The following is a 22,085-nucleotide window of genomic DNA, read 5'->3' on the forward strand; positions in this document are numbered from 1 at the left end:
TGGTGCTTTTATGGATAATGAATATAAAGGGACTGACATACTGGCTGTCTCCCCTTTGCTTTCTCTTACCAAGAGGTTGAAATGTGGCAAACCTTTTTAAAAGGCAAAGCAAGGTTGTTCATTACTTCCTAATAAGTGGAGCTTTATAACTACATCATCATTAGTTAATGACTCTATTTGAGGCCTTCGTTTGTGCAGGATGCTGGAGCTCAAGCTGTGGTGGTGTAGGAGCCCCTGAGTCGATAATGCTGAGTCCTGCAGACAGAACCACCCCACGTAAACTCTGCCTGGTCTGTTCCTTGACGGGTGGCTGCCTGCCTTCACCCTGCACTTCTTCCTGTGCAGCAGAGCATGCCTTCCTCTTCCTCCCGGGGGTTCACACTGGCTGCTTGTTCCTCCTCAGTCCTGAGCAGCACCAGTTAGGGCTGAGGCTGGTAAAGAACACTTAGCAAAGAGGTCTGAGTGTGTGTCCGAAGGTACTGAAGGGATTCCTGCTGTGCTCACAGGAACTGCTGCCTTTTTGTTCAGACAGCAGCTTTTCACTGGCCCTCAGGTGTAGCAAGTTGTAAGCAGACCTGACCTGCTTGGTGGCCTCCACGTGCTCCTCAGCTGTGCTTTTGCACTCTTTACCCAGGATCACGTTCCATTTGGAGGCACACATTGCTCCAGTCGAGGACGAGGAGGAAAAAACGAGGACATCGGGGCTAAACTGATGTCAAGAGTGGGGAAAGCTGAGGCGTGCCGCACGGCAAGGATGCAGGTGCAGTGTGGTGAGCAGCGGTGCGACAACGAGCCGGTGGCTGTGAGCAGCTCCTCCCGGTCGGAACATTGCAGCAGAGGGCACCACAAAGCACATCTCCGCTGGGAGCGAACAGCTGGTGCAGCGCTGCAGAGCTGAGGAGCCGGGACGGGGCTCTCCCCAACTTCAGCACCCACCGCGGGCAGCACGCAGCCCAACGGCACTACGGAGAGAGAACAACGTGGCTGCAGAGCGGGGCCGGCGACACGCGGAGCATCGCTGCGGGAACGGCCGCTCCCGTAGCTCCGGTGCCGCCAGCGGAACGGAGCGGAGCGGGACAGAACAGAACGGAGCGGGACGCCCCGCCCGCAGCGCAGGCGGCATCGCGGGGCACCCCCGGCCCTGAGCGCAGCGGCCGCCCCCGGGAGGGGACCGTGACGGCGCGGCGGCCGCTCCCGCCCCTCCCCGCCCCTCGCCCGGTGCCGGCGGAGGGGAGTTTCCAGGAAGTGGCCATATTGGATCCATTCAGCCGCAGTCACTCGGGGCGGGCAGAGCCCCGCGCTGCGCTCAGCTCCGGCCATGGCCGCCACCGACCTGGAGCGCTTCTCGGTGAGGAGCGGGACGGGACGGGACGGGCGGCTCCGGGGTCCTCGGTGCGAGGACGCGGTGCGGGGCGAGGAGCGCTGCCCGGCGTTGTGTAACGGCGGTGGGACGCGGGCTGCCCGCATCAGCGCGGCGGGCTGTGCTTGCTGCTGGATGAGCTCCGCATCCCGGCGGTGCTTCTTGGAGCGTTTATAGCTATAAAAACCCCTTTTCCGAAGCGAGGGCTGCTGAGCGCGATGCTGCTGAATCAGTGGGAGCAGCGGCGGTTCCCGGATCCCCGGCGTGCTGCCCGGGCACGGCCCTGCCGCCCTTCCCTCTATTGCTGCTGCTTGCCAACAGCCTCCAGCTGCTGCGCTCCTCCCGGCCCCGAAGTTTCCATCTCAGGATTGAATTTGCAGGAGCGGAGCTGACCCGAAACTCGCGCCGGGTGCAGCGCGTTGTGAGCTCCTGTCTGGGGCAGGGAATGCGGCTGGTGCAGAGCTCCGGCAGCACAGCGCGGAGCGGGGCTGCGTTAGTTCGGTGTATAAATACCCGTAAGGCCGCCTCGCTGTGCCAGCTGGTGCTGCTCGGCTTTTCCTGGGTGTTACAGAGCCCGGAATGCTGCCGAGCCTGGGAGCGAGCCAGTTTAATTTTGGAGTCTTTGGTGTGGGTACTTGGGTGCTCGGTGTGCTTACGTCCATGTGCTGTTCCTTGCTTTTGTTGTTGTTGTTTTTCTTAAATAAAAGTTCCCAAATGCGTTTGGCTCCCACTGGAGCAGAGTGAGATGGCTGAACTGCAGCGTCAATTCAGCACCCAACTCCATTAGGGGAAGTCTGTGTACAGGAGCAAAGATGGGCTTGGGGGGGTGGCAGGGGTCCTTCAGCCCATGGGTTCCTTGGCTGCTCTTTGCCTTTGGGCTCGCTGGTCCGGATCCAGGGCTGTGGCACAGCACGGTGGTTGAGCAGCGTCTCCTGTCAGTGTGCTGCAGGGCTGAGTGCTGCCCTGCTCGCTCTGCTCCCTCCATCCTCAGTGCACGTTCTGGCTTTGCTGCTCCCCCAGCAGAGTCGTGGCACCTCCCGGTGGGGATGTTCCAGGTGTTTGCTCAGTGGTCTTCAGAGCTTTCTGGGTGTCACTCTGTACCTCAGTTTCCTGAGTGGAATTTTGAATGGGAATGATTTGCTACTGCCAAGAAGAAGTGATGATATTTATTTTCACCAGCTGTTTGTACCTGCGGGGGGAAGTAATGTATATCAAAACCGCCTCCAGAGGCTTTTTTAACAATAACTCCTGTTCTTTGGGTTGGTGAGGCTATTTTTAACTGTCCAGCTGTCAGTGACCTCCTGGAATGCAGTGATCCTTAGGTTTGGGTAATGTGTTCAGAAAACTCCCCTTGCACAGTCCTCCTGAGCGCCTCTGCCCCATCGCAGTGCAGTTCCCTTGAAGTGCAGCTGTTGGAAATGACCAATAAAAGCAAATGAAAGGAAGCTGGGCTCTGAGCTGCAGGATCACACCAGCTGAGCTCAAGTCAGCCTTTGTTTTTGTGGATGTTGTGCCTTTGTTTTAGTCAATGCTGAGTTTGTATGAGGTTGGCTGGGCTGCCCTGGGAATGTGCCACACCACCTCCCTGCTGGGGACCTGGGCTGCAGGAGTGGTGCTGAGCACCTGCTGTGCTGTATGGTACAGAAAGAAAGCTGGAGAGCAGCTGGGGATGTTGTCTCAGCCACACTCAGGTTCACTGACAGCTCACTTTGAACAGAAAGCAATGACTTTATGTAATCTGGGCTCTGTATATGGGAGTTTGGGTCAGTTGTGAAACACTTCATCGTCAGAGCTTCCCCATTCAGGACCATTAACCGCCATGTGTCGCAGTGCTGGCGTGGATGCTGATGGTTTTAGTAAAGGTATGGAGAGCAGAAGGCAGAATGTGCTTGAAATTCAGCAGGGAGATCCAGAAGCTATGGAGGAAGCTGGCAAAGCTGAAAGGAGATGTGAAGGAAAGGGAGATGCGTGGGAGAGTAAATGGGATGAGATGTGAGACCCAGGCTGGTAGATGGCTTTGCTTCAGTGGAGCTTTTGCTACCACCAAATGTGTTACTTTCTCTTTTTTCAAGCAAAACTCTTCAGCTTTCTGAAATGCTGTCTCTGAGGTCTGAATTAAGCATCTCATGGAGGTGCAGAGGCTGTTCCTTGGGCTTGAGACTGAGCTGTGTGTATGTGAGGATGGGCGGATGCACTCAGCCTTCACTTTGGGTCGAGAATAAGGACTTAGCGTTACACTTTAAGTTGTGGGAGTGTCACAGCTGATTGGTTTGTGTGCCCACTGTAGCTCTGAGTGTGGAGAAGGGCTCTGTGGGCATTAGTGCTCAGTGAAGAGAGTTCTGGGTGTGCACACTGTGTGTGAGCTGTGCTATAGGACAGTGTATTGCACTGTGCCTGTTCCTGCTATAGCTGCCTGAATTGTGGTAAATTTGATGCGTTGCTGCTGCTGTTTTCTGTAACCTCATGTTTTTCCTGCTGCCTGCATGGCTGAAACCTCCTGTGTGTGAGGGTCAGCATTACGTACCTTTGCCCATGGAAGGAGTGGGCTGAGGACAGCTCTGTGTGCTGTGGCTATGGCAGTGCAGTTGCCGGAGGCCATATGACAGCTGATCCTAAACATAGGCTTACGATCAAATGCTCAAGGAAGATATTTCCATCACTCAATTACAATGGAAACTGGGGTCTGCATGGACTTGAACATCCCCCTCCTTCCCCCCATGTTGTTATTTGCCCAATCAGAGCCAGTATTTGGGAGTTCTGGGGTCAGACTTTCCTGGGTTGTGTTCCGTGGGTGTCTTTCTTTTAAGCTTCATGATGAGTTTTCATTTGGAATGGTTCATTCAGGTGATCCCCCATGCAGAGCTGCACAGAAGTGGCAGCTTTTTCTTGGAGCTGCTAACGATGTGCCCCAGGAAGCCCCTGTCCCTCTGTGCCCTGGCAGCCATTCTGCTGCTTTGGGAAGGAAGATGGGAAGAGCTGTTGCATGGGAGCACACATATTGGTAGCTGCCTCTCCTCTCCTGCAGTCCGTCCTGGGGATGGCTGCCTGTCCTCATGCAGGAAACCAGCTCTGACTGTTTCAACCACAGGACCGATTTACCAGACCACAGTCCGCTGCAGTTAAACACTTATTTGGAATGTATGCGCTGGGAACAAATGTTGCCCAGAAAAAAGCTTTTTTGTATGTTTTTCCTACCCCGCTGTGGTGCTGTTGGCGAATCCAAGAGCATCTCATCCTCTTGCAAAAGAGATGCAACGTGTTGTTCTGCGTGGGAGCTCCGGAGCTGCTCCTACCCGCTCGTAATCACAGCGAGCGCCGAGGTGGTGGGTGGAAGGACGTGAGCTGGCAGATGCTGGAGCTGTGTGTGCCCTCTGCGTCGGCAAAACAAATGAAGCCTGAAGAATAACTCTTTCAGGAGGCCGGCACGGCGTCAGGACTGGCTGTCAGTGCTGTGGTGGCAGCTGTCAGCCTGTCCCCAGTGTTACTGGAAGGCCAAAAGCTCCCTAAATGCTGCCTTCTGTAGGAGAATGCCAGCGCTGTCGCCAGCTGCGGTGAGAGATGCAGCCCCGTCTCCGGGTGCCCCTGCTGTCCCTGCCCATGCAGTGCCCTCAGATGTCTGCAGGAGCTGCTGCTGTGCTCGTCTCCCTCCTCCTCCTCCTCCTGCTCCTCTGGCTCGGAGGTTGGGAGGGGAAGAAATGCTGTGATGCTGAATCGGCCTCTCCAGGGTTGTGCAATGGGAGGTGCAGGTGGGGGTGTGTATCTGGAACGTGTCCTGGGCACATTGTGGCTGTGGGCAGGAGGGGTGCCCTGCTTGGTTTGGATTAGTTGCAGTATTTATGAGTATTGTTGCCCTGTCCAATGCTTAGTTTTGATGGGGGGGAGGGGCTGTATACATATACAGCCTACCTGTTCCTCACCTTCTCCACACGTGTGCATGCTGTGAGCTCTGGGTTTGTACCTGAAGCTTGGCATTCAGTTATTTGAGGATTGCAGATGTCAAGGCAGTGGATGGATAGGGGAGCTCCATTCAGCTCCCAGAGCAGCTGAAGTGAGAAGAAGAATCCTGGAGTCCAGGGCTTTTCCTCGGTCCCGTCTAGCTCAGACTTTGCTCCCAGAGCCTCACCTCTGGCGTGCGAGCTCTGCATGCAGAGGTGGATCCAGGCAGGGGGTCAGCTCTGAAATGGTGTGACAGCATCCAGAGGGCTGCAGCAATGGGAGCTGTGTGCTTCATCCCCAGCCATCCCCTCTGACCTGTGGGCAGAGCGTGGGGTCGGGGCTTTGGAGACTCCACTGCATTTAGATGTCCAGATTCCTTTGTGAAGCCAAAAAGAGTCCGTCTCCCACACACATGAAATTCCAGAGATGTCAAACAGCTGGAGAGAGGTTCCCATGGAGCACCCTGCCTCAGGGCCAGAAATGGAAAGCTCGTGCTCTCTTTGCCTCATGCGGTTTCAGAACCAGATGATGGCAGGGAGCTGCGGGGCTGCAGCCTGTGCTGCATTTCTGCTGAGCTCTCTGTGCTGTTCCATCCTCCTGGCTGCTGTGTGAGGTGCTGTGCTGAGCCCGTGCCACCTCTGCATGACGTGTGCAGGGAAACACGTGGGGAATGTCTGCAGAGCTCTCCCCAGGCAAGGAGCATTCCGGCCGGTTCCTGCTGTAACTGGGGGCAGGATGCAGCCCTCGGCTTCCACGTGGCCTGGAGCTCTGCAGGAGGAGATCTGCCTGCCTGCAGCGGGCTGCACGGGCATGCCTGGAGCTGGGGGTTGGTGCAGAGTGTGTTCCCAGATCTCATACTGGAAATCAAACCACTGTGCAGTGGCACATGGAGCTGCCGAGCTGTGCTGTGCTAAGCAGTGCGCACTGCTGCAGGCACAGAGCTGCTCGGGTCAGAGGGGAATCTCTGGTCCCTCGTCCATACCCTGCTCACAGCAAGCTGCTCTGGGCCTTGGATCCTAATCTGATTTGAAGCTGTTGGTCAGCTCTGTCATGGTAAGAGCATTGCCCAAGGAAGGGCTGCCAGAGCTGGGCCTCCCAGGAACTCTTTCCTTCCCTGTCTGTTCTGGCCTGTGGTGGTGGGTAGAGGTTTGTGCCATCGTTTCAGAAACGCCAGAGTCCTTTCAGCTTATCCTTTGCTATACGTTTCATTTTATTTTTCCATCATAGAGTCTTCCAGTTAAAGGCATCATGTGCTAGTATGCTCTGATGCCTTCTGGAGGCATGTGTAAATGGGGTATCTAGGAGTCAGCTCGTTATGGTGATGACTGGTTCAGCTGATGGCCATATCTGGGAAACTTCTCTGCCAGGCACTGCCACTAAGAGCCCTATCCAGGGGTGAACTGCTTGTGGAAATGCTGTAGGGTGTTTGCATGAGGCAGCTGGAAGAAAGCTTGCATCAATGCCCAGAACTCTTGGGTTCCCACTAGAATATCTCTGTTCTCTTGTCTAACAATATAAGGAATGGTTTTTATGGGCAATACATTCTGGAAACGTATGTGGGAATTCGACGTGTTTATTTTAAGTGGTAACTAAAACAAATAGTTTTGGTGGCTGATATCCAGCATGGCTGGGTAATTACATGGTGGGGATCCAGAGCCTTCTTTCCTTATTAACGCATCTTTTAAACAGCCCCAACCCCTTCCCGTGCCACTCCTTGCAGGTAGGTTCCATTTCTTGGCATTGTCCCATACGTGTTTGCATGTGCCCAGCTGGGACCAGGAAGGATGTCCTCCTCCCGTCCCAGGATGGGGGAATTCAGATGATTGAGTGGGAGCTGAGGGTGCATCTGCTGCCTGGGGTGAGCTTGGGAAAGTCCCATGCTAGATAAGGGGTGAGCTCAGTGTTCTGCTGGCCTCGTTTGACTGAGCAGTTCCATTGCATTGGAAGGCTGAGCACACTGTGGGTGAATAACCTTGGGAAGGAGCGGGGCTGGGGGAGGTTGGTGTGTGCTTGTTTGCCTGCCATGGGGTTCTTTGTAAACAGAGTGAAGGGAAAGCTGTGTTTGTGTCCTGGACTCGGCTCTCTTGGTTTTGAATAGCTCTTGGGGGATGGAATTCTCAGGCTGCTGAAAAGCTGAACTTTCTCATCCTTTAAGGTCATTTTGGAGGAAATGTCTCTCATTTTTGGTCCCGCCGTCGTCACTGTTGTAACTGACTCTCCTCGTTCTCCAGGCAGTGTTCGTGTTTGCAAAACACTGTGTACATAATGCCCGGCAAATCCTGTTTTGCTTCATTGTAAACTCCCATCCAGGACTTACGTGACAGGGACAAAACGTGTGTTAATCCTCTCTTAATGAAGAAAGACCTCACAATTAATTAGTAAAACTTCACTACAGTCTCGGGGAAATGATAAAAGAACAGATTATGAAAAGGAAACATGTGGAATTTAGTTTTTAGCAGGAAAAGCTCTGAGGGAAGTTAGAGCCAGAAGCAGCCTGTTTGTTTGCAGCACATTAGAACTGATGTTGAATTCACAGGTTGGGAATGTATCATCTTAGTGTGTGTTGTGCAAGGAAGATGAGAAGCGCTGCGCTCCCTTCAGTCTCAGCTCTGGAAATCAGCAGGGAGTGATGTTTTAGGCCCATGCCAGCTCGTTTCTGTTCAAGATGTGTGGGATTCTTATTTTACCTCTCGGAGGAAGGCAGGCTGTGAGGCTGTGCTACAGCTCAGCTGTTGGCTGCTGCAGTGAGCAGAAAGCAGTTACCTGCCCAATGCTGTGCAGAGCCACAGAGCTTCCCTGGGAGATGTTGGGGCACAGGGCGTGCTGTGAAGCACCACCGTGCCTTGCTGTTGTGCTTTATTTGTGGGTATTTCTTTGTTTTGCTTTTCCCTGATGCCAAGTGTGGCTGCTCTCCATGCCCTCGCTGCTCTTGGGTTTTTTGAATCTCTCTTAAGAATGGGACCAAAACCATTCAAAGAAAACGTCACTTCAGGCAACGTAACCTTCAGCTCTGAAGGGGAGAAGCTCAGTTTTGTGTCTTCTGTCTCCGTGATGCTGAGCATGCTTTCGTTTCTGTTTGACACATCTTGGTGGTGACTCCATCTCTACTTCTCCTGCAAAGTTTTGCCTGCCTGGAGCACAGCTGGGAGGAGTGTGAATAAAGGCTGGAGTGTCTGGGAAAATTCTTGGCATTCTTTGCAGAGCGGTTTAAAGGGGAGCTGGCAACTGCTGGTTGTTTTCTTTTATTTTCCAGTGTGAGCTTTTCACTGGGGTAGACTTCAGCGTGGGCTGGGAGCAGTGGGAAGCCTGCAGCAGCTGGAGGTGTCTGGCTGCAATTCTCCATCCAGGGAGGGATGGCTCAGGCGTGGTCCAGCATATAGTGTGATGGAAAAGAGGTAGAACTGAGGGCCACTGGGGTTGTCCCAGCCGTTGCTGGAGTGCTGGGCATCACAGCATTGCGGTGGATGGCTCTTAGGGCTGCCATGCCACAGCAAGGAAAACACTTCTGCCTTCCCTGCAAAGACTCGGCTCACGCTGTCTGAGCTGCATCCTGTCTGACCAGCAGAATGGACCAGTGAGAGGTAGCAGAGAAAGTGAAGCCGACAGCTGTTCTGAGAGAAGCAGTAAATCGGCATAAACCCCACGTTTAAAGTTCTCTTACTGTTTTTCTTTCCCCAGCCCTGCCCAGCTTCTTACAAAGCAGTAAGGATCTGGAATTTTAAGCAATGCTTAAGATTAACTGGGAATGTTCTGGCTTGAGTATGTGCTTGCACTCAGCAAATCTGCTTGAGATTAGGTGGCATTTCAGTGCAAGGACTTCAGCTGAAGTGATGCTGAGGTCTCCCACGATTAGCTCAGGCTGAAAGTGTGCTTCCTTCCATCTCCAGCACTGCAGGACGCCTACCTGAGCCCTCTGCCCACACCAGCATCCTTGAGCTGGGCAAAAGGAACATCTCTGAGTTCTTCCTGCTTGACTGTGTGCTGGCTGCTGGTCCCTTGCAGATGTTAAGTGTCTGTCATTGGGAGTGTCCAGAGATGAGGGGGAGCTTCAGAAAACCTGATTTGTCATCGCTGTCAGCACTGATCCAGAAACTGGGCCATGTCCCAGGGAGTGCCTGCTGGGACAGAGCAGCTGAATTTGGCATCTGACGTTTGCCCACAAGGCTCAGGGCAGGTGCTTAAGTGCTCTGTGACTCAGTTTCCTTGTGAAATGGGGGTAGAGCAGCAGTGTGTGTGAGCAGGACTTTGCAGTGAGGTGTGTCTTCATCACCACCTGGCCCTGCTGTGCAGTGCTGCTGGGGCCCTCAGCGCTCAGGTGCCAGCATGGCAGTGTGTGGGGCCAGCAGCCATGTGGGTTTGATAAGCAGCCACGTCTCGCTCAGCCCTCCCTCAGCTCAGCTGTAACTGAGGCTCCCTGTGTCACAGCTGGATAATTTCCTGGTTCCATGCATTTCCACTGAGGAAACAAGGGAAGAGCATTTCATAAACCCCATTGGTATTTGTGTTAATCCATGTGTTTCACGCCCTGTTGTGCGTTGTGGACTAGGAAGCAGGAAACCAAAGGCACTGCACTGTGCCTACCAGCTATCCCCGGCTGTGCTGGGTGCAGGGTGGACTCCTGCAGCGCTGACTGCTGCATCCATGCTCTTCCTCTCCTTGATCTGAGTCATTCCCATCGGGGAGCTGCAATCTGTCTGCTAGCACTGCCATCTCTTTGCATTTTGATTTGATTGTAAATTGCAGGGTGCCTCGTGCGCTGCTCCGTGACTCCTGTCTGCCCATGGCTGTATCTAGTGCTGCAGAGCTGGTGGAGTCGGGGGAGGGGTAGGGATGCCTGGCTGTGCCTGGGGTCCTGCAGGGTTTGGGGCTATTTAAGTTCCAGATGTCAGCCTGGCTGGAGGTGATGATCAGGTGCCCCCTGTGGGGTGTGCCCAGAAGTGGGAACCAAAGCACTATGGAAAATAATGTGCAGAGATTGTTGCCTCTGACTGATTTGTAAGTACACACATGGGCAAAATGTGAATGGAAAAAGCTCAAGGAGAGAGGAACGTGAAATCCTGCTGGCTGTGAGCTCCCGGGACATGAAACATTCCCCCAGTGGCTGCGGCTCTGCCTGCAGCCCAACAAGCTGCTTCCTGGCTGTCCCTGGGCTGGAGCTCATTGCTTGGGTGGCAGCCAATGTTGCTTACAAGAAGAAAGGCGTTTGCTGCTTTGCCTTGGAAGATGTCATCTGTTTGTCTTTCTTGTGTTTAGTTGGGCCTTGGAAAGGGACAAAGGCACCGTCAGCACAGGAAAGTGCTGTGTTACCTCATCTGTTGCAGCCTGAAGCCAGGACTCTGCACTCAGGTCAGGGTTTGGCTGAGAAGCAGCACTGTGATTTTTCTGGGGGGGTGTTTCACTCTTGGTTTTTACCAGAGCAGTTCACATATTGTCCATACGCTGCTGTGCCTGCTGCAGTGAGGGAGTCAGCTTTGTCTCAAGCAGAGAACACAAGCGTGTTTCATGTCAAGACTGTTTCATTTTTTGAGCAGTTGGTGTCAGAATGGTCTTTCAGAGCCCAGTCCCAGTCAGTTCATACTGCTCCCAGCACAGCAGCAAGGAGGATGAGGGCAGTGCATGGAAGGCTGAGCTCACTGGTGCCATCCCCGTGGGTTGCACAGGCAGAAGCCGCTTCTCCTGGGAGCAGCCATTGGACCATGTAATGATGCAAATTGAAACTGATGCAAATTGGGAGGTGAAGCAAGAAGAGGCTGGAAAGCAGAAGAGCCAAAATCAGTTTTTTTCTATTTTTAAAGGATTGTAGGCGCCTCGGTTGCTGCTGTAGCTCGTGCTCCGGCTCCTCGTGTTTCCTTAATCCTTGTTTCTTCTAATTGGCATGTGGGTACTGTAGTGACTCTTTATAGGGACCTGGATTTAGAATCAGAGATCTCAGTCTCTGTGATTGTGTTTCTCCACTGCCTTTTCTGTCTCCCTCGCAATAAGAAGGCAAATGACATTATCTTCCAAGGAAGTGGTTTGTGGGCAGCTGCCTTGTTCCTGCTGTGGGACTGTGCTGTGGATGGGCTTAGGAAGCCAATGTGGGTTTGAAATGCTGCTTTCAGTTCCCTGGTGCAGCTGCAGGAGTGGACTAGTGGGTCATGTGTCCTCCAGCAGGGCTAGATGTGCCTGGTGCTGTACAGCAGGCTCCAAGTGCTGTGATTTGATGTTTGCTTTTGATTTCTGAGATGCATGGTGAAGCACAGCCGCTGCCTGTCCAGTGGCAATAGAGCATCCTGTGATGTTGTTGGACCAGAGCTGGGGATCGATTCCCTCTGGGATGGCCACTGTTCCCATCATGGAAGTGCCCCTAGGTGCTGTTTGTGTGTGTATTGCAAGAATGGATGCAGGATGGAGCTGCAAAGGAGTTGGACTTCTCAGGGAAACTGCTTGCATTCCTGAGGCTGTCAAACACCTGTAGATGATGGATTGGAGGGGAAGAATAAAATGAAGAGAATCTTTAGTTACTATTATCATTACTGTTTTCCCCTGCTCTTACTGACTGCGTTGCAGCAGTTGCTGTGCCAACAGCAGGGCTGCCCTGGAGCTGGGATGGAGCTGAGCGTGCTGTGTGCAGAGCCAATGGTCTCTGTGCTTTGGTATCAGCAGCATTTTGGAGCCCATCCAGGTTATTATCACTGCTTACAGAAGGAAAAGCAAACTGCACTTCAAGGTCACAGACAAAAATACTTCCACAAAGTTTGGCTTGTTGGCTTGGGGATGCTGGGAGATGATGAGCAGTTTGGGGGAAGAGTATTTTTGTCCTGTAACCAACTGCTGACCAGAGGAGCAGACAGCCCTGCTCAGATGCACTTTTCTCTCTGTCTGAAGCATGACTGAGTTCTCAATGTCTCCCCTCCTCTCTGGAGCCTATTTTAAACCCAGGCAGCGGTGCTGCCTGTTGCCTGGAAACCTCCTCCGAGCCCAACCGTAGCCATCAGCAGCTCCATTTATTTCCTTTCCAAAGCACCATCCCAGGCTTCTGCTTTGTGCTTTTTGTTTGCTTGGTTTGTTTATTATCTAAACCAAAAAGGAACAAAACTCACCGACTGTGTGGGAATGTTTTTTTTTGCTTGTCAGCACATTGTGGTGATGGCAGCTGGGGTTTGGCACCATGTAGGGTGGCTGAGTAGAGTGGGGCTGGGAGCAGCCAGAGCTGGGAGGGTGGGTGAGACCTGAAGGGACTCCAGCTCTACCATCGCTGGGTCTGGGGGTTCTTATGCTGCACCAGGACCGTCTCCTTGAAAGGGAAGAAATATCTCAGAGCCCTTTCCCAGCACATCTGCTCCCAGTTCCTGCAGCTGCCTCACTGAACGTGGCCTGGTGTCTGTCCCACAAGCTGAGGGCCCACTCCGTTATCAGCACCCCTCTTGCAGAGCTGTTGGTTGGAGCTTTGTTGTCATTGCATTGTGACAGATGAATAGAGGGAAGCACAACCTGCAGGTTTCTGCATCTACGCAGCCCTTTTTTAATTCACTTAGCATTAAACGATTGGCCATCTTGGAGCCTTCATTGGTGCAGCCTCTCCCATGGGAAGGGTTGAAACAATTGCTGTTTCTGCTTGGTTCGAGAGCACCATTGATCCCAGTGGGATTAAACAGCACTGATTGCAGGAGCCCAACTTAAGTCCTCTGTGGTTCTATCCAGGGAACCCAAAGGGAGCAATGTCCCCGAGTCACAGTGAGCTGATGGCAAACCAGTGGGCAGCAGAGAGTCAGAAGGTGAGGTGTAGCTGCTGCTTCAGCTGTTTGCAAGCAGTCCTTGTGATATAAATGGTGTATTTTACAAAGCAGAGAATGTTGCTTTGTTCTCCCAAAGGCGGCACTGAGGGAGGCTTTGAGTCGAGTTGCAGTTGAAAGGTTCATGGTTTACTGTGGGTTGTTTGTGTTGTTTGTTTTAAAGAAATGATGTTGTAGAGCAGAGGGGTGCACGAGGCTCATCGAGTCACTGCTTGAATTCATTCAGTGCCAGTTCAGCTTCTTCTCCGGGCACTCTGCAGCCTCCTGGATGAGGTGCTGGGCTGTTGAAGCTGAGGTGTGGGGGTTGGATGGTTCTTCCATCCCCATCTTTCACTGAGTGCTGATGACTTAGAACAAACAGACCTATATACTAAAGAAACCGAGAGTGAATGAGTCATGGCCTGATGCACGTATCTTTGCTTCTTCAGGGGAGGAGAAGAGTGCTTTAGAGGCTGCAGATAGTAGCATGGTCACTGGGTTCAGGCACTATTACTGAGTTGGGCAGAAGGTTGGCACTGTGATGAATTATTTCTGCATATCTGAACTCTCCTGTTAGCCGTTAGGAATGGAGGGACCTTCTCTTAGCTCCTCTCTTCTGGACCTGCTCTGCCTTTCCATACAGCAGGTGTACAACCCCCCCGTGTCACCTGAGGTGGGTTTGCTCCATGGCCCACATGGTGCCCATTGCTGGGCAGCAGTGTTGAAAACAGAACTGGTTTAGTTCTGTAGTGCTTTGCACATGGGCCATCTGTGGCTTTGCTGTGGAGGAGTCTTGGACCCTGCCAGATGATCCGTGGCCATTTATTGCCTTTATTTCTAAGCAGCACTTCCTGTACAGGTGACCAGCTTTGTCCCCCTCCGGGGGAGGGAGGAGACAGAAGGAAGAACAACGTGTGTATGGGGGAGGCAGGAACGGGAACTGCAGAGAAACAGTGGAAACTGCGTGGTCACAGATGGTAAAGCGAGAGGGTTCCTCATCCTGACCGGGCTGGAAGCGTGAGCAAACAAAACCACGCTGCTCATGGCACAGCAAGGGAAACAGATCGAGTGCTTGGGGAGAACACAGAGCTTATCTGCCTGGCTTCAGTGCTGGAGGAGTTGAGGAAATAAAATGGGGGAGGAAAAATGAGGGATAAAATGCACATAATGGGTTTTCCTTTGTTAACCTTTCCCAGCTGCATGCAGTTGGAATTCATGCTAGAGTTTCCTTGCTTTGTAGCCTGGAGCTTAGCTCTCTCTGAGCCAGTTCCCCATTTGGACTGTTGTCTGTCTTTTTTCTGCTATTGGTTTGAGATGAGGCACACAGATCCTCAAGTGATGTGGCAGTGCTGGGCTCTGAGCAGTGGTTCTGCGGTGCCCCAGGAGGTGGCTGCTACTTGGCTCTCTGACCTGTTGCTTCTCCGCAGCTCTGCTCATCTGTCTGTTTTCTCCCTCCCAGAATGAAGAGAAGAGGAACCTCTCCCTTGGGGGCCATGTTGGCTTTGACAGTCTCCCGGATCAGCTGGTCAGCAAGTCTGTCACACAGGGCTTCAGCTTCAACATCCTCTGTGTGGGTGAGCACAGTCCTGCAAGCAGATGGGGGTGGAATAGGTGGCGATGGGGTTGGGACCGTGTTTCCGTATGAGTCCTGCTGGGAACGCAGCTTGAGCGCGTCAGAGATGCCTGGCTTTGAAAGAACAGCAACCCATTTCCCACAAAACGAGCAACCAAACAACTACATTCCATCCCCCCCAAGACAACACCCATCCTCCTCACCCTCCTGCTTGGGGCTGAGTGAATCAAGGGGCTTGAAAGGTGACCACCTCTGTGCTAGGAAAGGGATAGGGGGAATGGTCTTTGTGGTTTCTAATGTATATATCTTGAGGACTGTGAGAAGGTGCAAGAAGTAGACTTAAAAATAACCTTGTTATGCTCTTGTGTTTTTTTTTAGTTTTGGTATTTTTGTGATTTATCAGGTCGTGCTGATATCAGAGTGCTAGAAATGAGCTGCTTCAATCATGAGAGCTTTTCTAGGAGCCCAGAGAGAGTGGGAGCAGAAATAGCAGTTGTGTGTGCTGAAGGTGCAGCCTGATGGGCTGCCTGCAGAGCAAGTAGGGCACAGAGGGCTGTATCCTTGGAAATCTGCCTGTGCTCTCCTGGCCAATAGGGCTGTGTTTCAAGAATGAGGAGCTTAAATAGGGCCCCTTGTGGGTCAGTCTGGAAAAGGTCAGTCTCATACGGTTACCTGGAGCAGCGGTTCAAAGTCCTTCTGGTTCATGGTCAGTCGTGAGCCAAATACTCTGGGCTGGAGCTGGGTTTGTCATGCATGCCAGGTTTCCTTTGATGGCTGCTGGAAATGAGGCTTACAGATGGGAATCTTCTGCTCATCTGGCCTCTACTTGTTCTTCAGGAACTTCTCCATCTCTGCTGAGTTTCTCAGTCATCCCCATTTGCCCCTAAAAGCTCTCCCCATATTCATCTCAGATGTTTGACTCTGCAGAAACGTTTCTGCTGTTGGAAAGATGAAGATATCCTACTTTGGTCTTCCAACACCACGCTCTGCTGATGTGTGTAGTGAAGATTCAGCGTGGAACGTGGCCTCTGATAACACTGTCCTGCTTTGGCTTTCATGATTCACTTACTCCTTGGCTGGTCTGGCATAGAGAATCATGGGGCAGTAGGGCAGCCTTGAGAGAAACAGAAATTATAAGGAGAAACTCTGGTAATCAGAAGTCATGTGAGGTGAAACCAGCTGAGTTGCAGACACCATCTCTGGGCTGGGTTGCAACATCTCCTTGTGCAGCCAGAGCTCTTCTGAGCAGAGCAGCACCTCCTGCTCCATAATACAGCTGTAGTGCTGCTGGGGTTATCTGTATGCATGGACTCCCATACCTGTGCTGTTATTTCCCCTAGTTCAGCTGGTGCTGTTTGCTGCACAGGTGTCACCAAACAGAGATGACCTCACTGAGAGCTCGTGTAGTGCTTCCTTTGTGCTCTAAATGAAGATTTCCACCTGCTGCCCCCTGATGTGTTTCTTTAGCCAGCTTCCCACCAAAGAAGGCTGTTTTTCTGTCTGGAACTTGCAGGCTGTATGATAAAATCAGTATGCACATGAGCCTCTGCCTTCTGGTTTGAATGTGCAGCATGCTTTTCCCCGGGTGATCCAATCCACATTGTTTCTAAACTTTATCATCTGACAGGGCCCAGATTTCCCCTGGCAGAATAGTGAGCAGGCAGTGGGACAAGCCCAGCGCTGCCAGCTAAGGGCAGAGCTGTGCCTTCAGAGGGGAGAGCTGCAGAACTGCTTTTGGTGCAGCTGCTGCGTGGATGGAGGGAAAAAAAGTTACAGCAGAATGGGCTTTAGTCCTTTGACACACTGACTGTACGTGTGGGACCCCAGCAGAAGGGCTGTGGAAGTGGGACAGGCTGCTGTAAGGCTTCCAGACCGAAGTTCAGCTGCACAATGAAATCACAAAACTTCCATCTGAGGTTTTTTTTTCTGCTGTGAAAGGAGATTTTCAGTCTGATAGCAAGTGGTCCTGGCAGATCAGAGCTGCCTGCCTGTTTCTCTGCACTGAAGTATGCACGCTGACTTCCTTCCATATATCTCTCTAAATGGGACAGGTCCCCAAGAGACTCTGATGGTGAGATGGAGCAAGGAGAGAAAGCAGTTAAAAAGCCTGCTGGGGTTGGAAATCCCACAGAAAGGGGGGACAGGAAACCTCATCGTCAGACTTTCCTGTCCCTTCTGCAGCACCCGTTGCCGTGCACTGAGTGCCCTGGGACCATTGCTGTGTTTGGGATTGGCAACACCTGAGCCAGATCATTCTTGCCAGTAGGAACAGCTGAGTTTTACTCCAGCTCAGTTGAAGACTCAAAGATGTACTAAAACTCTTGTTCCCAGCTTCTCTGCTACAGGTCCCAGGCAAAGTCAGCATTGATGAAGGGGGGAAAAATGCATTCTCTAATTTGCTGAATGTCCCCTGCTGGGGGGGGTGAGAGCTGCAGGCTGGATTTGCCTGAAGCACGGGAAGCCTTCAAGGGTGCTGTTACCTTTGTGACAATTACATCTCTGACCACAATCTGTAGTAACCTTTCACATTATAATTTAGTTCTGCTCTGTAATTAATACCCTTTGAAGTGATAAATTCATGCTGCAGTGAACTGATGACTTCTTGTTCCTAGGTGAGACTGGCATTGGGAAATCCACGCTAATGAACACGCTTTTCAATACCACGTTTGAGACTGAAGAAGCCAGCCACTACGAGAGCACGGTTCGCTTGCGGCCACGGACCTATGACCTGCAGGAGAGCAACGTCCACCTGAAATTGACCATCGTGGACGCGGTTGGATTTGGGGATCAGATCAATAAAGACGAAAGGCAGGTCTCGTGCCATCTGCTCGGCCTTTCTGTGCTCCTCTCTGACATTTTGACACAAACTGCCCGTGATGCTGCTTGCAGTATTACAGGGGTGGTGCCCATGTTTCTGTGAATGCAGAAGCTCCTGCGGTGCCTCTGGTTTTGGGGACTGAATGCAGGGGGAGCTGTGTGAGGAACCAAAGAGAGATGGGAGAGGTCACACGAGGTCTTTCCCAAGCAATGCGGGCAGTGAACAAGCTGTCCTCAGCACGGGGTTGGGAATTAACTGCTCTGGCCATGATTGGTGTCTCTTGGCCTGTCTCATTTAATTACATCTTGTTCAAGCCCTAGGTAGAGGCTTTCAGGGACTCCAAGGTCTCTCCTTGTCATCTGGCATTGCTGCAGCCAGATGGCTCAGCCCTGCGGTCTCTGCAGTGTGTTCTGTGGAGGTGGTTATCTTCCATGCTCCACTGTCATTAAGCTTTGCAGTGCAGCATTGGGAGGCTGCAGAAACCTTTGGATTAAAAGGTCTGTGTGTAAAGGCCACGCTTTTCCTGTTGTAAGGATAAATTACTTCAGTCTTAATCAGTATCATGATATGTCTAGGAGAATTCCTTAAGCCTTCCTTCAAGCTGTGTAATTTTGGTCTCCAGTCTTTGGGTTGCTAATGGTATGGTTTTAGTTACAGGCCGATAGTTGAGTACATTGATACGCAGTTTGAAAATTATTTGCAAGAAGAGCTGAAAATCCGCCGTTCTCTGTTCAACTATCATGACACGAGGATCCATGTCTGCCTCTACTTCATCACTCCCACTGGGCACTCCCTCAAGTCTTTGGACCTGGTGACAATGAAGAAGCTGGACAGCAAGGTAAAAGGTTGGAGACTAGGGGTGTCCCTTTCTGGAAGGGGTGATACTTGTGCTAATGTTGTCACCAGGCAGGCTGTCACCAGAAACTCTCAAGATCATAGGAAACCTAGAAGTGGGTCACAAGAGGGTCTGGCTGGGTCTGTTTGTTTGCACACGAGCTATTGCTACCTTAGTGGACAGTGGGTTGCTTAACCAGCCAACCTCTGGTATTCTTGCAGCTCAAAGGAATTTTCTGACACTTTTGATTGTTCTTACTGGCTTCTAGGGAGCTGCGGGGATGCTTCAAAGGTCACAAGTGACAGCAGCATCTCTTCCTATCTTTCCAAGAGTTTCCTTCCTTTCAGAGCAGTTGTTTAGAGGTGGTTCCTCTCAGATGGCAGATGCTAATCCACTTATGCAGAGGGCAAATAAGGCAACTGGGACCCTGCAGTAACCTGGGTTTGCCCTGAATTGTACATAGGGAACATGCTCTTCTCTGGCTGTTGTCCACATGCAGCACTATTGGACTTTCCTGGTGGGCAGAGCTCCCCTGGCAGTCCCTGCTGCTCGCCTTCACCACCCGGGGCAGCTGCCCTACTTTTCCTTGGCCCTGCTCCACAGGAGGCACTTGCTTCCCATTGCAGGGGCCTGTTGGTAACCATGGGGGCTGCTACACTGACTTCATCAAGAATCCGAGAACTTTCCCTTAATAAACTCCGTCTCTTGGTGTGGTGCCAGCATGACATGTTCCCAGAAATATGTTTGGAAGAAAGCTGTTGCACAATTCCCCTTGGTGCTGGTGGTCCCACAAAGCCTTTCTCTGCCTTTGGTTCTGCATTCCCTCCTTTTCACATCTCTCTGTGGCTGCTTTTAATGTGGTGTACCAAAATAAATCCTTTGTGCTTGTGCAGAGATGGGAACTTTGTGTGCACACAGGCTTTTTATATTCCTAAACTTCCACTTAAATGGTTGTCTCTGAAGTCATGTTATCCATTTGCTCTCATCTCCCTTCTTCCCATGGTGAGAACTTCTTGGATTTCATGGTGTGTTGGCTTTGCACAAATGCACACAAGATAAGAATAAGCAAATTGGGACCATTGGTCTTTTGTGCTTGTCAGGGCTGTGTGTTACGTTAATCCATCAGTGTCATCCCCAGGTCTTTGAGATGCATTCCGGGCATTCCCTAAAGCACTGACAGTGCCGTGCCCCTTGCCAGTGCACCTGAACTGTTTGCTCTTAGAGGCCAGCACATGTGCAGGGTGGAGCTGAGTGTAAGCAAACCCCAGACAGCTTTGTTTCTGCTCCAGAGCAGTAAGAGCAGTGCTTACTGTGTTGGAGCAGAGAGGTGAGGCACGCTGACTCACATCCACAGTGGTGTGAGCAACCTGAACCTGCTTTCCTGGAGAGCTTTGCATGGCTGTGGCCTTTGTTTTACAGTGGAAGAGTGGGGCACACAGAGGCAAAGGGTATAGCAGAGGCAGCAGCGTGGTCTGCTGGCTTGTTTTCTTAGATCAGTTTAACAAGGATTGCACAGGGCCCTGCTTCAGTTACACCTCAGCTCTAACACACCAGTGGCGTGGCAGCAGGTGTTGGGCAGGCTGCTGAATCTGTCACGATTTCAGTAGTGCATCTTGCTTTGAGGTTACAAAATCCCTTCTGGGCAAAGCTGTTCTGTAAACAGAATCTTCCATTGTACTGTAATACAATATTCGATTGGCTGAGCTCACAGCCAGCTGTTATCTGGGGTATTTAATTACATCCAGAGAACTGGAAGCATCTTCAGCATGGTTCGAGGTAGATGGGGTGTAGCTGGCTGGTTGCTACATAGAAAGCAGGTACACCCTGTCAGGGGTTGGCTTCCCTGTGTATTTTCCAAATACAGCCCTATACTGAAAAGGGCTGGCGTAACAGTGTGCTGCCCTGGGCATCCCTGTTTGCTGTCCCTGGATGGTTTCCATCTGCATATGTTGTTATGAGCTGTGGCTAATTGCCCTTCGTGAGCTGACATGTCCTGGGTGGGTCACCAGCCAGCAACGATGCTCCAGGCCACATTGTGCATCTACTGCTTGGTTTCCAAGGCAGGATTTGACTGCTGGTTTAGCTGGGACTTGCATTTGGGAACACTTTAGAGATGGGGGTAGAAACTCTGTTGTATTTTGTATTTCACAGGGTAAAAATGCACATAGTCATACTATATTAGGGAAAAAAATATTCTCAGTGTTCTTATTTGGTTGCATTCTTGTAAGTTTTATTTTTGGAGATGAGGAAAGGCTCCGTGGTCAGAGACACAAGAAGGAGGTGATATGTGTGAGGTCACTGTCTCATCTGAAACACACTTCATGGATTCCATCTGCAGGGAAGATTGTGAGCACCTGCACTGCTGTTCATGCAGCCATTGCATGCCTGTCTGATTCAGCTGGCTGACATTCCAATAATTAACATATTGATTTTGAAATTAGATGTTAAGATGGAGGGTAGCATCCTTCCACCAGGAGATAAGCGGATGCTGCTCTGGGGTTTTGCTTGCAACCCAAAGGCGATCCAGCTGGTGGATTCCCAAGACGTGCATGAAATCAAAAACCAGTAATTTTATGCTTACATATAAAATTAATTAACTTGTGAAGGAAGGAGAGAAGCACTCAAGTGCCCTGGAAGTCTCAGCAGCCCTGGGAAGGTGGAGTTGAGCTGGAAGGAGGTGCTGTAGTCAGTGTGGCTGTCGTCCTGGTAGGTTCCTGCTGGTTGTCTTCTTACTGAAGGGCAGCTGCACATATTTGTGTCAGGAAGAAATGGAATGATCCAGGACAAATGTAGCTGAAAAATATCAGAGCCTACTGGGGTTCTTTTGCTGTTAATTAATTGTTGGCATTTGCATTGGTGTTGGCTATTGATTACTGGAAACGCAGCAGCTTGCAGAGCCCTTTTGGGTTTTGAACTCAGTGATGAACTTCCCTTTTTGGAGCTTGGCTAGAAGGGAGTTGATCCATCCTTGGGCTACAGCTTTTCTGAGTTGTGCTTGCTGCTGGGAAGGACACACTGAGCTGCAAGCACTGATCTGGTGCCTTGTGGAAGGAGAGGGAGCAATGGGTTAGGCCAGCTGAGAACAAACTAAAATTGCCTGTGGTGCTCATTTGTCAGTGTGCCAGGCTGGAAACACTGCAGAGCACAAAGCCCTGCATGTGGCTGTGTCTTTCTGTTCCTGCATGGGAGCTGATGAGCCCTGAGCTGAGCCTGCTGTGTAGGATGTGCTAGCAGGTCAGTGAGGCACCAGCTGTGGGCTTGGCCCCTTTACCTTTGTAATGGGGACATCTTCCTGCTGAGGAGCAGAGTGAGGCCAGCAGACCTTGTTCTGTGTGCTTGTCAGGTCTTTGGTAAATGAGGCCAGAGCAGGAGCTGGAGGGAAATAAGGATTTCATCTTCTCGGTGCCCTGCTCCCAGGCAGGTATCTGAACTTTTAATACAACTGCTGACTCCAGGGCATCCCGAAACCATGCCCAAAGGAGAATGTGGGCCTCCTCCTACCAGCTGCAGGCATGATGTGGGCAGGAAATAGTTTGGGGCCAACCAACAAGCTGAGGAGATTTTCTTTTGGAACAAGTGAAAACGTTTACGTTTAGTGAACACTAAACCAGAGCGGGGAGGAAGGATGTGAGAAAGAGCACTGAGCTACAGAGAGAACTCAAGCTGAAAAGCAAGGCCGTTTATTTTAGTGGGCACTCACTGGAGAGCAGATGGCTGCTGTGGATTTCTGCAGGGCAAAGCGTTGGCTGTGGGGAAACGTGAAATGGCAAATCCGGCTTTCTTCTCATTTCATTTCTCTGCATTCCTGA

At 51.6% G+C, this 22,085-nt stretch overlaps 1 protein-coding gene across 8 annotated transcripts in view; it reads left to right on the forward strand.

Moving 5' to 3' along the window:
• The first annotated feature begins 1,262 nt into the window (after window positions 1-1,262).
• SEPTIN8 (septin 8) overlaps window positions 1,263-22,085 on the forward strand; it is a 37,963-nt gene continuing 17,140 nt past the window's right edge. For 4 of the 8 annotated variants that reach the window (XM_085519143.1, XM_085519144.1, XM_015875568.2 and 1 more), the window contains exons 1-4: window positions 1,263-1,348; window positions 14,510-14,624; window positions 17,236-17,431; window positions 18,093-18,279. In XM_085519143.1, the coding sequence (XP_085375269.1) occupies window positions 1,319-1,348; window positions 14,510-14,624; window positions 17,236-17,431; window positions 18,093-18,279 (528 nt within the window). In that variant the 5' untranslated portion in view covers window positions 1,263-1,318. The remainder of the gene's footprint in view (window positions 1,349-14,509; window positions 14,625-17,235; window positions 17,432-18,092; window positions 18,280-22,085) is intronic. The other 4 variants (XM_085519145.1, XM_085519146.1, XM_085519147.1 and 1 more) reach the window with 1 other exon arrangement.

Source organism: Coturnix japonica, chromosome 18 (genome assembly GCF_054131305.1).
Source record: "Coturnix japonica strain WE chromosome 18, WE-NBRP24, whole genome shotgun sequence".
NCBI lineage: Eukaryota > Metazoa > Chordata > Aves > Galliformes > Phasianidae > Coturnix > Coturnix japonica.